Below are 16,141 nucleotides of genomic sequence, written 5' to 3'. Positions count from 1 at the left end.
CTGCCAACGTTGTGCATACGGTGCACACCGAGTCTCCCGTATGCCATGCACAAGCCCACTTCACACAGGCCTTTCGTTCTCGGAACAAGACACGTTACGATGCCGCAAGCAGAGGAGCATGCAACGTCCTGACGAACTTATGCTGCGGAATGCAATGCGGCCTGCTACACTACCATGCTTTTTTGTTCCGGCCGTCTTCGAATCGACGAAATACTTGGTACGGATACGCTTCTCATGCTTTTTGGGTCTCGAAAGTTCACAACATCCACCAGAATACCACCGAAGCCTCCTTCAAATTTCCCAGCGTCCAGATACCGGCAAGCCCCAAACACATCTTTGCCTCCCGTCAAAGTCAAAATCATTCCATCAAGTCCAGGAATGTGACTCGCAACCTCGCCTCGAGGGAGATGCAACCAAAGTCCAAAACAGCTCTCGAGCCTCCCCATAGAAATCCCCTTTTGTCGAAACAAGACCCATAAACTGATGGCAATCTATGATCTGTGGCATCGGCATCCACTACAAGACGGGGATCCAGACTAAGGCACGCGGCGAAGTATTCCCCGGGGCGGCGATGGAGGAAAAATGTGACGAGTTTCTGGGTACTCCATCTCCGTACCTACCCCTTCGCGCTCAGCGCGCCTAGCCGCAAGTGATGGTCAATGGCACGCACATCACGCCGAATCCTTCCAGATAGACTTTTTCTCGGTCCCCTCGAACGCCCCGTCGCGATGACACATGGACCGCATCTCGAACCATGCTGGTACTTTTCCCATCCCTCCACTGCCCTCTGGGATTTGGTACGGAAACCCAGAGCTTGGCATCTGGGCACGGCTGCCAAACCCGACACGAGGTCCCTTTTCCAACCTTCCATTGTAGTTCCGCATGGACATTAGGAGAAACGTTTACTTGACTAATGTGCGGGACGGAAGGTCCCTGTCTCCCCGCTTGTCAGCCTTTTTCGGTCGTCGAGCCTCCCTCCGGCATGATCGCAGCTATCCCGCCAGCCAGGGAACCACGACAACAAGATCCTCGTTGTCGTCCCAAGGACGCCGAACCCTCGTCTGTACAAGGCGTGATGGGGGTTCATGGGTGGGAATCGTCAAAATGTTCAACGCCCGCCGTGTAGTTGATTTAGCACTAGCCCAGCGCTCCCCGGTCGGGCGTAGGGTACCTTTCCGGGGGACAGCCACGCAGCATTTCTGATCGTCCTTGTTTTGGACAATTCATTTGCGGGCGGTAGATTCTCTCGAACCGAGCCAAAGAATACCTACGCCACTCTACGGATACAGCAGGCGGCCACAACAGGGGGAGCGTGGTCGGTCAGCTTCTTTTCCCTGCAGAGCCCCAGGGTGAAGGGGGCGAGCCATCGATCAACCATTCCCGTGCGCTAGAAGCCATGGAAAGAAACGACTCACCCCTCCATCAACGGGACAAGGACGAAGGAAAGAAAGAAGAGGGGATGGCGAACGGCGGCTTTGGGAGAGAGATGGAGGCAAATCGCAGCGATTTACGGGAAGACGCACGGAAGGGAAAGGTAATTAATTAGGGGGGGAATCAAGAAGATGGGCGCATTGAACACATCACCAGTTGCGACAGCTCACATGCCACAAGGTCAGCACCGGCGCGCATCGCGAATTGAACAAGCCACCGCCGCACGCCGTCTGGCCCCCGGGGGGAAATAGGAAGAGGAAAACCTGAGAAAAAGAAGACTTCTCTGTAGCCGCAGAGAGGCAAAGAAGGCGTGCGGTGTACCTCACCAGTGGTTGGAGGTCTGGAGAAACAACCAATCCTCCAAAAGTCGAGTGAATGGGCGATTTACGGGGGGCGCCTGTCTGTCAATTTGTTGCTGCCACACCCCCCCTCTCATCCATGCTTCACCTTAGGGCGATGAGGTAAGATGCACACCTCCTACACCCCTCCAACCCCAACCCGCAATTGCATTGGCATCGCTCGCATTGCTCGCACTCATGTCCTGGGGATCAAAATGCTGTCGGTAATGCTGGTTTGTACAACGACACACGGCGGCGCGTACAGCACCGACCACGCAAGCTCAGTGCCAGGTCAAGCTCGCTCCGTGAAGGTTAGCTACGGCCGATGCATTGTAAATTGCCTCAATCACAGCAACCTGACCATTCTGGCTCTTTTCTGCCTGGTGGTAATGGCAGTGGTGTTGAGTTCTTGTTTCTTGTGTAATGCTGAAGTCGTGACTTTTAGTGACACTCACACGCACGCCCCAGACTTTTTTTGTGTACCCTTATTTTTCCTTCCGTCGAATCGGCAAGGGGGAGGAAACGGTGCGGGGAAAACAACGGAATCTGTTTCTTGTACGGGACTGGATGAGAGGGGAGAAGGGGATCTGACATGGCACAAGAGGATGGCTGTGGCATGGAGAACAAGCAGCGAGAAGGCAAGTTTACCCTTCCTTTAGTCACCCATTCGCGTACAACGTCCCACGAACATCGATATGAACAAGCAGACTACCCGTCTCTGCGATCTAGGGCCCCCCCTCTTTCACGCTACCCAAGTACAAGCCACACGTTGCTCTTCCTTCTCTCTTTCTGTCCCTCCCTCTATCTACTGTGTAACCGTATGTGCCTCTCTTCTTGTCAACCCCATGAATACGGTTGTATCGTACCCTGCCAGCCTGCCTAACCTTGCCCACGTTGCACGCGGCGGAATCGGCGGACGGCGCGACTGCACGGTATATCTGCCATCCATATAGATAGATACGACGTCGTTATACGTTATACATCGCGATAGTGCATGTACAGATAGATGGACAGGCCCTGCTTCACACCGTCATCCCCCCCTCTCTCTCTTTCCCCCTCTTCCCCAATTTCCCGTTTGTGTCACCAGAGAAATCTTGAGATGCGTTGGTTTGTATTCTTTTCCTGCCTTTCACTCCCGAAAGAAAATCAAATATGCGGTCGCCTTGCCAGGCGCCTCGTCGGCTTGTGGCCTTTCCGCCTTGCGAATCTATCCAATCAGAAGACTGTCAATATGTGCCTCAAAATGGGAATCTACATGATATGATTCTCTCTGATCAAGCTCCCTCCTTGCATAGTATCCGTACCTGCCCAGTGCTTACAGCCTGAGTGGCCCGTCCCTCCGATGAGGAGGGGCGTGTATGTCTCGAAGTTGGTTCTTTTCTCAGACGGACGGAAATGCTGACAACTAGACGAGCGGTATGAGCAGGTACCTACCCACTTACTTACCGATACCTTCTACCTATACAAGTGTATTTGCGTATCTTGTGCAACATCGGGGGAGAGCCCACAAGGCATAAAGCTGATGAAGGGATGAGGGGCAGATCAGAAATCCTTTGAAGAGGGCAAGAAGACATCACATCATGGCGAGTCCAACTCTGACGCAGCGTGGGTTTGCCAAGTACTTGGGTCGTACATACATCAGATCAGATCAGAAACCATGACAAGTGACAACCTTTTTTCCTTTCTTTCTTTCTTTCTTTCCTTCCAATTTACCCTGTTGAGATTCAGATCCGTCCCCCCCCCCCCCTCTGCTTCCCCGATTCCACCCCCTTCTGGCGCACGTTTGCGAGATTGCCCTGCACCTTGACCTCTCTTTTTATCCTCTTCATCTCATGCGTCATCTTATAGTAATAAGTTGATCCAAGGGCTTTGGATATCTATAGTGTGTACACATGAGGCAACGAAATCTGGAGAGGAATATCATCGGCTCCCGAGAACCGCGCGGCAACGACCCGTATCCAAACCACACACCACCCACCCACTTGCCCACACACCCCGTTCCCTGAAAAAGCTCTCGCAAACAGGGAGGGGCCTTGTAATTCTTCCTCTCTATCGATCGACACGTTCTCTTATGAATCTCACTCCATACTACACAGACAATACGCACGGGAGTACGTACATGGTATCCGTACCCTCTACCACGGCACTCGAATCTCTGGGCCTTTCCGGGGGAAATCTGAACTCTCCCAAGGTCCTTCCCTCTTTCCCGCTGCGAACAACAATAAGCGCATTTCTAAATCGGCATACTCAAACCCACTACACCATATTTACAGGGACATTCCTTACATCTCACGGAAATATGGCAGTACCTAGGTCAATAAAAGAATGCCAAGTTTGCGAGACAGGAAAAAAAAAAAAGAGTTGGATCGATCTGGTGCCCCGGGTGAGCCGGCCATCAAACATCCCGACTTATTCTTTGCCGTTGTACCTCTTTCGCCGTATTTCCACATGACATATCCCCGTGCCTCCAAGGATACCGGAAAACCCACCTTGTACTTTTTTTTCGATCTGATGCCTCCTCATCTGAGGACACCTAGACGGCGGTGAATAGGTAAAGGTCCCCCTGCTCGCGTTTGGAAAAAACCGAGAACCTCTCGGCAGTCAAAGTGAGAGGCGGTCTGGAGATGAACAAAGGGGGAGGCAGATCAAGTACCGAAGAATGAACAATACAAAAGATCTCGGCTTTTCATGAAGAATTTCCCCCCTAAGCCAGCCAGCCACCGCCATCCGCCGTCCAGACCCTGCCTGAACTGCCGCCAGGACCGGAAACGACGTCTGTTTGTGGCGTTGTTCTGGGGTCAGAAGGCAAGCTGAGTGAGGTGGCCGTAGGTAGGTAAGGTGAATCAAGCCCGTAAGGTAGTTACGGTACCCGGCGGCCACGCACACGCGCGCACACACCAGTGACACCACGTGGGACGGGAGGCCCTGACGTTGACTGCTTCTGGTCACTTCTCACATCAAAACATTCCATCGCCCAGAACCAGGTTCAACACTTTTTGTATGATTATTTTTCTCCCCGAGATTCCCGCTCCCGCTTATCACGCTTCCGAGATCGAGAAAAGGGCGAAAGAAGCAAACTTGCATCCCGCTAACACCCTCCCCCCCCTTTCCCCATCCACGTCCAGGTCCCCTGTTCTCAACAGGCGCCCCTTCTCTTCGACTACTGCGTACCCATTCATCTGCTCAGCTCACCGAGTATCCATTCTCATGGCTTTGTTATGTCATTCAGTGGATGATGGGGTGTACTTCCTCCTCTCAGTGGACAGGGGCGGCATTTGTCACGATTGAGGCAGTTATTACTTTACCTCTTACACGACCGAGATGGCACACGATGAATGATTCAGATCTCCCCTCCCACATCTGTCTCGACGCCTCCTGGCACATGTCATATCATTCATGTTATAGACTTTCACGTTGTGAGCGAGAAAAAAATGAAGCTAAAATAATTCATGAAACTTCAAGTCTGGGTTCATCAGATTTCTTGAATCCTGTATTGAAAGGGTAGGTACAACTGAGCTAGCCGCCCCTCCTCACTTCCTTTTCCGCCACTCCTAGCCGCCGCCGCCGCCGCCTCCTGGTGGTATTTCGCCTTAAATGGCTACTCGTACAATTAAAAATCAGCTAAAACTGTATTGTTGTTGGTGCCCTCGCATGGTCCGTGGCATCAAAGGGAGGATTCCAAGCCCCCATCCCGATTTCCCAGGAATATGTGTAGTAACAGTGGTAAAATGCCAAGTTTGCACGACCTTGCGCCCAAGTTGAAGTAGAGTAAAAGGAAAAGTTGTCCGTTTTTGTTTCTCGCAAGAGATACGACTCCGATATCGTCTTCTACTTCTCTTTCCCTCCTCCAAGAAGACTGATCGGAAAGCTTCACGTCTTCCTGACGTGTCCTTTTTCTGTTGTTCCTCGCCGTTCCTCGCCGGAAAACACCATCTCTTCTGCCATTCGCAGACAAGGAAAAAATGTTTGAAGGAAATGATAAGACGTTTGCTTTGGTAACGATCGACTGTCGGTCTGCGGTTGCTCGCTCCAAAGGCGTGTCTTGTGGCGTCCTATTTGTGTGACGCCCCATATTTTGTCTAAAAAGCCGATATTCCGCTTCCCTTTGCAGGATGTAAACAAAACCAGCCAAGGAAAGTGTCGAGATCAAAATGCAGTAAACGCCGCCGGATGAATGCCTAGTCCCTTGGTGCCCGTCCGATGAACATGTTGAAGAGCAGGATATATACATTCAAAGATGAAGTCGATGCCGGGTATTGAAAAAGAAAAGTTGAGGTAAAGTAGGTGTAGCCAGTTTGTTGCTAATTGCATGAAGATAAAGCAGTGCAGGCGCTGCTGGATGGATAATAAGCCGTTAGGCAGTAGGGGGGTATCTGTTATGTGTGTATATGTGTGTTTGTGTAATGGCGCGGACCAGGCCGATCGTCGGGTCAGACTGGTTGTAGACCGGCCGATGAAGGTAGAGCTCGTCCGTATATGTACTTTGTATCTCGGGTTCCCTTGATAAAACAAGCCGCTTTCAGCTTCTCTCATCAGAGGGCTTAGGTCGGATTTGTCGAGCCTCGAGTTGGCGCTTCCGCTCCAATTTTGCATAATGCAGTCCACATGCGTTGCAAAGTGTGCGTGCACCATCAGGGCCTCGGCGCCATTCCGGGGTATCGATTCGGTTGCAGCTATGGCATCTTCCAGGAGGTGCAGCTCTCTGTTCCAGTAGGTCAGCACTCTGTTTCTCCGACAGAACAACCGCATGATTGACAAAACTTACCCCCCTACGCTTCTTGACTTCGGTGATGCCATAGGTCTTGTTCATACCGTCGTACATGGGGGTATCTTCATCATCGTAGCCCTTCTGTTTTCCAGCCGCCCGTACACGTTCATTGCTTTCCTTCACAACCTGTCGCACCGAATCCAGGGAGTTCCGGATGTACTCCACATTGTCAATCATCTCGTTCAATTCTTGCTCGGTGGGGAGTCGATCGTGCAGTGGATGATGAGCGCCCTGTTGTTCCGCGGCAATCTTGCCATAGGCCTCGGCGAAGTTAAAGATCGTTCTTGTTGCTGAACCAATCTGAGTGAACTTATTGGTAAGCTTGACGGACAGAAGTTTTTAGCGGGGCCACTCACTCTAGAAAAACAATCCTGATACCCCCACGCGTCGAGGTGTGTCCTGACCCGCGCAGGGCCATATTCGGGGTCTTCTCTGTGAGCTATCGGGCGCTGGGCCTCGTAGGGGAAAGGGGGAGGTGGACCAGCGTGACGCGGAGAGACAGGATACCCAGGCAACGGGACTTGTCCTGGCGGAAGCTGGCCCGGATGCTGGGGATGTTGGGGATGCGGATATATCGTCGGCGGAGGTGGAATGGAATGTTGAGCGTACGGGCCAGCGTTCTCGGCGGCACGCGCGTCGCTCTCGCGCATATCGCGCATATGCTCATGTTTGAGAGGAGGGCTCGGTTGAGGTCCAGAGAACCCGCCCAATGGCGCAGGCGGTCGACCTGCGAATGAAGGTCTCGGGGGATCTGAGATGGCCGGGAGAGCATCTTGCCTCGGCGCGAAGGTCGAAGCAGGAACAGGAGGTCGAGGCGAGTTCTTGTCCGTCGACTCGGCGTAAGACCTTGGAGGTCCAGGTGCAAAGGGCGAGGGGAAGCTTTGAGAGCCCGACATGCTGGAACCCTGAGAAGGGGGGTAAGGACTGGGCTTCGCACCAGAGATGACCTCTGAGAGCGAAGGGAGCGACTGTCGATGAGGAGTCTCCGACTCGTCTGATGGTCGTCGAGGTTCAATCGGCGAAATCATGCCTGCGATGCTTGGTCCTGGAGCTGGGTGGTGTTGGTAGCCGGAAGAGAAGGAAGAGGGAGGACCGTAATGGGAGCTCGGGCTAATAAGGGCTGCGGTCGCCATGGCGGGGCCGTCGCGGTAATGTCTATTATCGAGAGGCTCTCTGGGTGGGAGATGACGAGGTTCAAAGCGATCAGGGTTGATGGCAGAAGGTGGACGGCTGTTTAAAAGGTCTGATCAATACTTGGGTCTGGGAACGGGACGTGGGAACCAAATGAAGGCCAGAGCCAGAAGGGGGGGGGGGGTGTCGAGTAGAATCGAACCTACCTTTGCCTAGTACCAGATCCGCCCGCTTCCATAGCGGGTTTGCCGGGAGAACAGATGAATGGTGATTAAAACCCCAGATGCGAATATAAGTCTCTGTGCATCTGACTCGACCAAGGCGTGAGGGGACGAGAGTGAGCCTTAGTTCGTGAAGTCGGTGTCAAGACGGGAGTCCGGTGAAGTTTGGTGCAGATGGGTGGAGATGATAGGAGAGACGGTCCAAGGTGGGAGGCTCAGAGTCATGTAAGAATAAAAACCGGGCAGGGAAGAAGGGTTACAGAGACGAGTGGAAGAGTGCAAGAGTGAAAGATGGGCGAGCGAAACCAAACCAACCAAAGACAGAGTGTGTGGTGGTAAGGTGTGGTGTGGTGTGGCTTGGCCTGGGACGAGAAGACGAAGTTAGGTTAGGTTAGTCGAACCTCTCTCTCTCTCTCTCCAGCTGGGTACCCGGTAGGCAAGATCTGATCAAGCTATCGGGCGCGTGTGGTATGCGTGGTGGCGGGACGGGAAGGTCACCGCATGTATCTTTCTCTTGGGCTTCGGTTTGGGGGGGCGTGTGATGAAAAGGGGGTAGAAAAGGAAGGGGGGCGATAGATCGGGGATGATGCTGGCTCCAGTTGGGTGTGTCGAAAGATCCGGAGCTGAGAAAGAAAAGCCGCCTAGCGTTGGTCAAGTTACCACGCTGCTCTTTGTGGCGGCTTTTGGAATATTTCTCCCAAGACACACTGTCAGAATCCCTCGTCGAGACTAGTCCGAGTGTGCTAATTTCAACTGGGTCTGGGAGTGAGACTCAAGGAGGGGGGCGTGGGCTCGCGAAGATACCGTGAACCTGGACCGGTGGGAAGTTCTGAATTTCTTTTCGATGCCGATGCTTTGTGGTGCCGGTCTAGTGCCTGGTGAAGCGGGCGCCCTTCAACAAAGTGCTGAAGAGACAGATGTATGTTCGTACGTCGATGAGAAGCCGTGGCTCATATGGCGGCGCTTGTGCCTCTATCGTCGTCCGGCAAGTTGAGCCAGATGAGTCGGTGGATAAAACGTGATGAGAGATCGCCTGTCTAAGCGCGGGAGGGTTTATCACCGGCTGGTGTCTGCCGATTTGTGCCTTGAGAGTTTGGCACAAAAATGTGGATTGGGGGTGGTTAGACTCGATGCGGTGAAGGGGATTCGAGTCTTTCGATGTGTCGAGGTAGAGGGGATTTTGATGGATGTGTGAGAGGAAGAGGAGCAGGAAGAAAAGGGAAGAAGAGGGAGGGAGGAAACGCGGTTGTGCGAATTATGGGAGGAAATGACAGAGGTATTATGAGACCAGCGACGGACTGGCACTCACTCAGGGCTGGGTATGATTTCTGAGTGGACGTATATTTCGCATACATTTATGATAAAGTACAGAGGTACCTGCGCGGCAACAGGGGGGGATCATCACAGGAGGCTTTCGGTACAGTGCCTCAACGGCGGAACGTCCATGTTCCCTTTGCTCCTGATGGACCAGATCCCTTCCCTACGCAGTAAGGTAAGTGTTCTTGGGGTTGTGGGGGGAGGGCATGGAATTGATGCCCGGGGGACCAGATGTGCGGTGTGTTGGACTGAACCGCCTGGGGCCAGAGGGAGATGCGTGTGCATGTACCGGTCAGAGCAGACAGGGGGCCCGGGGGAGCCAGGTAACGCATCGTATTGTCAAGGTATCCATCCAGTCGACGGCCCGGGGTGAGAGGAAGGGGGGAAGTTTTAGCATCTAGATTGGCGGCGACTGAAGCTCGATTGATTGACTGATGTGCAGATGGCCTGCATTCGGAGCTTCACCTCTTGGGATTTGTTCCGTTCCGTGCGGTCTCAGTGAGCCTAGGCGACTCGAGCCACCATCCTGAGGCTTCCTTGCCGAGGGACGGGACAACGTAGTACGAGGCGAGAGTGTCTATGTGTAAGCCGCGAACTGGTACTCTCAGTTGGTTGCGATAGATGCAGACTGGCTTGACATCAAACGTTGGAGACATTACTCCGAGAGGCGTCAGGAAGTTCTCATAGCGCCGTGCGGCAACCAAAAGATCGGCCAAGGGCTCGCCAGGCACTCTTGCCTGGACTCAGCTTCAGCCTATTCAGAGTTTAGGACGCACAGTCGCCCAACTCCTCATTGGGAGCACTGAATATCTAAAGAGTTCCGAGTTCCAGGCTCTCAGCACCCACCCATAGTCTCGACTGCGAACAAGTGCCCTTCCAGTCGAGTACGGACATGCCAATATCTGATGACGAAGAGAAAATGGTACGACTTTTTGCAGCGTAGGGGAGGCGCCCCACGATAATTGGCCCGCTGTCACGGCTGGATCGCAGATTGGCTGTTGAGGGGGTCCTGCGGCTGGGCAGGGGGGCTCGCTGGGATCATGATCGGTGATGACTGGGGGGGAACTGCAGCGGAACACCTTCCAGTCACCAGCGACAATAGCGTCGGCATCAGCGTTAAGTTTGCCAGTCGCTCTTGGCCCTTGGAATTGCGCTGGGTTGCGGCAACGCTGACACTGTTGACCCGACGAAGTGACAGCGGCGATGAGCTGAAGGATGCTATCAGCGGTCTGAGTTGGGCTTCGATCAAAGGTCTATTGATAGCGTTCCGTATCTTCTTGGTAAGATACATAGTGATTGCACCAGGCTGTATCGGTTTGTGTAAAGACTGGCAACGAAGAGATCGAGGGCGCAAGATTGACCGAGAATCAGAAACGTTGATATGGCCAACCCGTTGCGGATACTGTGATGCCGTCGGTGAAGAACGTGACAGAAGCAACGTCTCGATTGCCGGGTGGGTGCCAGACAGTGGCGTGAGATGGAAACTGTGCTTTGTCTCTCCGTGCCTTCATTTCTTTCCACCCATGCTTGATCCATCTTCCTCTTAGCGATGTCACGAAGCTGGCAGTGACTGTCGTTGACAATCCCTGGACGACCCTCGACGACAGAGACTCTGTTCACTGTGACGGCCCCAAGATATGGAGGCATCCAGTCGAGCAGCTCAAGGGTTCATTCGTGAGGAAGCCGATAAACGGGGAGTGGGGAAAGACTCGAGGAGGGGAGACAACTGGCGCTGGGAAGTGTCAAGGATTCGGCGCCGGAAGCTCGAGCACCAGGTAGCCCGTGTGATCCCTCAGAGCACCCTGTCCTGGTGATGTTGGCAGCAGCATGAGCCTGATGGATGGGCGAGGTATCCGTACCGGGGCGGCACATTTCGAATGTCAGATGTCTGTGACCAGGGGTTGTCGTTGGGTGATTTGCAAGGATGGTGGCAGGTATACGTCTCCAGATGGATCTCTTTTCACTTTCCAAGGTATCCGGTGTCGCCCTTTTTTCAAATGAGACTCGAAGAGGGGATCGATCAGTGAGACGGCCAAAGCTTCGAAGCTGCCCACGGCTGCTCAGAGCTTCTCGGAGCTCTCTAGAGCTATCGCTTGTGCTTGGTAGGATGCAGCACGCTAATATTCCAAATGATCGCCACGGGCATGTGTATAGATACAAGGCCTGCTGCTGGCTGAGCTGGATGTGACAGGTGATGATGGACTCTTCTCTGCCAAGCAATGAAACAAAGGGTAATTGACTGGCAAGCGAATCGCATGCAATGGGGAAGTGTGTTGATGGGATAGAGGGCCCGGACCTAGGTCCGAACCCGACTGGACTGACGTCGGGATAGGTTTTTTTCGGCTTCACATATTCCCAGCCTCTCAGGCAGCCACGCTAAGAAGCTAAGGCTCCAAGGCTTCAGTCTGTCATCTCTCGGCCCAATTATGGACCGCGCCGATGCGTCGCCGTCCCGAACTTTCTTTCAGAGGAAGGAAAGGATTGGATAAGTATCTGGAGGGAAGGAACACGCTCTGGCCATGTGATAAGGAAGGGGCGTGTCCTCCCACTTGCTCGCAATGGCCACAGACGGCAAGGGGAGCGTAAAAGAGCACTCGAAACAGTTGGAAGGATGAAGGGGAGAATTATGATGGACTGCAAGCCGGAACCAGGGAAGTATCCGTAAATGGTACCTTGGTCGCGATCTGGGCAGAAGGGAGGTAAGGTACGGAGTAGACAGCGCTGGAGTTCCCTACTATGGCCACGTGCTGTAGCCCACCTGTTTGAAGCCTTGTAAGGTCGAGCGAGTATCCTCCCAAAGAACCCGAGGTGGAAACCTTGGAACCTTGAGTTCCCGAACACAACTTGACTTGGGAAGTTTGCCATGTACCTTATTATTTCGGAGTAGTCCAGGCTCGCCAATGAAAATCCGAGAGTGATACATCGTACGGAGTATGCCGATGAGCAATGAAAACCATTGCTTCATCCCATCCAGTACTGATTTACTGAGGTGCCCCGGCTCACTTGATGGACTCCACTCACAACGACCCAGTTCACTCACAGTGAGGTATCTGAATGAGAGAGCCCAGTGCCCGAAACTGAAAATGAAGGGTGAGGTGACCATCGAATCGAATCGACGGGAGGAAGCCGCCCGCCTGTCCATCGAACCCACGCCCTTCCCTGCTGCCTTGTGGCCTTGGGCGGGAATTCCACAAAGATCCAATGGGAAGACCCATTAGAAATCGGATAAGATGGGGCCCCTTCTCTTAGGTAATCCAGATCCATCCGAGCTTCTCCCAGATACGCACCCACCAAAGTGACCAAACGTTGTGCAGTCACGCAGTGTGCACTCCCCGTCGTTCATGGGAGCTTCCTATCCACCTTTTCAGAGTATCCACTTTCCTTGTTTTTTCCCTCTCTTTTGGTTTTTTCCCACCTCATCTTTCTCTTTCTCTCTGTGGTGTGTGTGTGTCTCTCTCTCTCTGCCTGCATGCCCCTGGCCAACCACCGGTATTCAATCCTTCAACTCTCTTTCGTCATCCCCTTTGGCTGACATCCGTTTAGCAGCAGCTTTCTCCAACTTCCTCCAACCGCTGTCCCTGTCCATCAGCCGTCATGGCTTGCTCTGTTGCACGCCCGTCACATCATTTACCTTTTTTGGTTTTCGTCGCTCTTGGTTCCTGTCCTTGTCAGGGTCCCGGAGGAACTGGGCAGAAAATCCATCCGACCGAACCCTTGACATCAAATTGCACCGCTGTCCGAGTAGCCGCGAACCCATGTTGGTCACCGATGTTGGTATCAGGTCCCAGGCACACCGTCCTCACGGTCCTCTGCAGTACCGGTACGGATACCCTTCAGGCCACCATCCATCCATCGGCCATCCATCAAGACACCATCGAAAGCTCATATCCACCACCACACCCCCGTACGTCATATCATGCCCATGTCTCTTCTACCAACGCGGCAACACCTCCTCCCACCCAGGCTTGGATGACTGCTCACTGGCGGTCGTTGACCGAGGGTCTTTTTGGAGTTCGTACGGATACTCCCTCCTGCAATACCCCCTGCCCACCCCATCATCTCGCGCAGTCCAACTTGGCCTGTCAGATTTTCACCCCGAAAATCTGGTTGCAAGAATTCGCCTTGTGATAGTTCACGTTGACCAGCGGCATGTCGCTTTATAATTGGTCGTACTGCACATTTCTATTGCTGACCTGCTGTATTCACTATGCCCCAACCCCTTTCATCCTGGTCTCCATCTGGCGTAACAGCTCGACTTCTTGCAGATGTCAGAGCAATCCCAGGCTTTGCCACTCCTGTCGCCCTTCTTCCCGAGTTGCCAGAGGCCTGGAGGCTGCGGATACTCGAACCCTTACAAGGCAAGCCCCTTGCTCTTCTCCACGATACACTGATAGAGAACAGAAAAAGCTAGAATTGGGCATGCCAACGTCAAGCCCTACAGACCTCCAACTCACGATAGTGCTGATCGTGGCACCACACCAGATCGTCCCTAACAGAATGAGTTTTCTCGGATCTGGACAAGACATTACTGGCGGATTGAGTATCCGTTCACCGTCTCGAGATGTGGCCGTGAACTGCGTTGGGCTCTTCATCGGCGATGCTTTGCTACCATCCACCAAGCATCAAGCCGAGCTCTCCGGAGAACGTCAATTGCGTCTCCCCTTGGATCAGGCTGGTCCGCGACTGTCATACCATGAATTGCGTCGCGGCTAAGGATAAGTAGCCGTCGGTTATTCCTACCTCGCGGAACACTGTCAAAACCTCAACGCAGCTCGCCGGCATGCAGCCATTATATCGGCCTGCTTGGCTCTTTCCGGTCCGGCCATATCGACTCGCATTGCAAGCCAATGAAGGCTCAGCACCACCTCGTCGCGTTCAGTTATCTCGTTGCATCTTCACGTCTCGTATTCACCTTGAAAAGGCGGCGACCCAGCGCCCAAATTGACCATCTACCGGTACCCGTACCTCCCTAAGGTTCAACGAGTGTGCGGGTAATCATGCACGATACACTTCGTACGGATGCCCATCGTCGGCTAGATTTTCGCCAATTACCCACCCACTTCGCCAACTTCGCTGGGCTTTTGGGACCAACGTTGTCTATAGAAATCAGGGGTCCTTCCTGAACGGTTCTTAGCGCATCGCCTGGCCCCGTCTCGGTGCATCCGCGTCAAACGGGGTTACTAAAACCATTCAACTCGGCCAGTCAACCACAAAATCATCTCTCCACCTACGGCCCCTCCTTCCAGTCGATTGGGATGCTGAATCGTATCATGTCTTTCCCACCCAATGGTGACGAGCGCTCTTCGAGCATGGAATCTACAGCCCTGCCGTTCTGCCGCCTAAGTTTGCATACACCCCAGCAATTTTCTAGTCGTACCCGTAGCCCACGAGCATTTATTCGTTGTTATTCCAAAGAGTAGCCGACTGCTGCGATGGCGGATCAAAGGCTGGGCCCGCTAGGCTTTTAGCAGAGCTCGCACCGGCTTGCTTATACTAATCGGATCTGACAACCAAGATACTACAGATCTAGCTCGCTTGATACGTGCGGCTCAAAAGTCAGTGCTTCGTCTAGTTGCTAAGCTGGCACGTCGTTAGCACCTGGCACCCCGGAGGCACTGCAGCCGATGGATATTCTGACTTTGTACGAATAGACAGCAAGAGCGCTACTCCATTTCTGTGTACCTCATCCGTGCCGCCGACCTTACACTAGACTGATAGAATATCGCTCAGCCTCTCTGAACTGACGACTACGTACTCTGTACACTACCAATATCGACCCCTGGAGACGTAATTTGCATGCACAGTTTTCGGACAACATGCCTGCAAGCCAGTCGCGTATTGGCGTCGATCATTACCATTCTGAATTCCAGCTTTCTGATGTTTCGGCTCCATAAACTCAAATGCACCCACGAAAGAGTTGCAGGATCTACAGGTCTCATCTCAAGCCTCTCAAGCCTCTTTTGATTAAAAGCTGTCTAAGTATCCGCATCTGCAGCGATTCTTGGGGGCCATGTTGGCGTTCGGCAATTGCTCACCAAAGGAGCCAACTCTTGTACTTGAGCACTGATGCCCAACGAAATACAAGCGTCGCGACCTGAATGACGAAGGGTCCCCGGCTTCTTGTCATTTCTAGTTCACTAGATCTGCAACCGCCAGAGATCTACGTCTCAGCCAGACTCTTAGTATCCGCACCGCGTCTTACATGGCAACCTGTGTTGGCTCGACCATCCTCAAGTCTCGACGGAATGGAACAAAGATGACTGGCGTGGTACACAACGCTCAACACCTAACCCTCTGTTTCTGGGGCTCGGGCTGCCCACCCAAAGGGCTAGCAATGATCACGAGAGGGTGATCTATCACTAACAGCGCGTCACAGAGGGCCACTCTGAACGGCCAGTCGTGATCGGCAACACTACGCGGTGCACAGGCGGATTTTGAACCAAGTGGCGAATTGTGGTTTTTTTTTTTTTTTTGGGGGGGGGGGGGGGTTTCGCAGAACGCCGAGGTCCATTGCTATTCCGTAGGCGAGCAACCGCTGTTGATCTAACCATCGTCATCTTGAGACCGAAATGTCAAAGGATCATCAAGCTGAAGAACAACCGGGACCTGTCGACATCATAATACCAAACATATTCGTACCTGGCACGACAACAGTTGAACAGACCTAAGTTTTGACATGGAGTGTCAATGTCAGGTTTCACATACCCTGGCTGCACTGGGATATGGTTGTTACGTTGCCAGCACCATGTTCCTTCTACCTGTTCCAGGCCCCCCATTATCGCGTCTGGAATAATCGCCTGTGCGTAACGGAGTAATAGCCGCACCTGAATATCTCCGTCAGATGCTGTGAAGAGGTAATCTGATGTAAACACTGAATAAAATATGCACAGGTGATCATCCATCTGTAAGCCTCCTTGTGATACTCTCGGATGGAC

At 53.1% G+C, this 16,141-nt stretch overlaps 3 protein-coding genes across 3 annotated transcripts; 1 reads left to right on the top strand and 2 right to left on the bottom strand.

Annotated features, from left to right (window-relative positions):
• Window positions 1-6,288: 6,288 nt before the first annotated feature.
• CCOS01_06020 (GATA zinc finger) lies at window positions 6,289-7,906 on the bottom strand (the record flags this gene model as incomplete). Its single annotated transcript, XM_060454192.1, has 4 exons — window positions 6,289-6,471; window positions 6,535-6,858; window positions 6,942-7,710; window positions 7,875-7,906. The coding sequence occupies 4 exons, from the start codon at window positions 7,904-7,906 to the stop codon at window positions 6,289-6,291; spliced, it is 1,308 nt and encodes a 435-aa protein (XP_060315964.1).
• A 2,273-nt stretch (window positions 7,907-10,179) lies between these two features.
• CCOS01_06019 (uncharacterized protein) lies at window positions 10,180-10,717 on the bottom strand (the record flags this gene model as incomplete). Its single annotated transcript, XM_060454191.1, has 2 exons — window positions 10,180-10,424; window positions 10,582-10,717. 2 exons carry the CDS (start codon window positions 10,715-10,717, stop codon window positions 10,180-10,182), a joined length of 381 nt encoding a protein of 126 aa, XP_060315963.1.
• Window positions 10,718-15,882: 5,165 nt separating this feature from the next.
• CCOS01_06018 (uncharacterized protein) lies at window positions 15,883-15,999 on the top strand (the record flags this gene model as incomplete). Its single annotated transcript, XM_060454190.1, has 1 exon — window positions 15,883-15,999. The coding sequence occupies one exon, from the start codon at window positions 15,883-15,885 to the stop codon at window positions 15,997-15,999; it is 117 nt and encodes a 38-aa protein (XP_060315962.1).
• Window positions 16,000-16,141: the final 142 nt, after the last annotated feature.

This window comes from Colletotrichum costaricense, assembly GCF_030867565.1.
Source record: "Colletotrichum costaricense strain IMI 309622 chromosome Unknown Scaffold_5.1, whole genome shotgun sequence".
NCBI lineage: Eukaryota > Fungi > Ascomycota > Sordariomycetes > Glomerellales > Glomerellaceae > Colletotrichum > Colletotrichum costaricense.
Note: the sequence above shows the minus strand (reverse complement) of the source record. Positions and strands in the feature narration are given on the sequence as shown.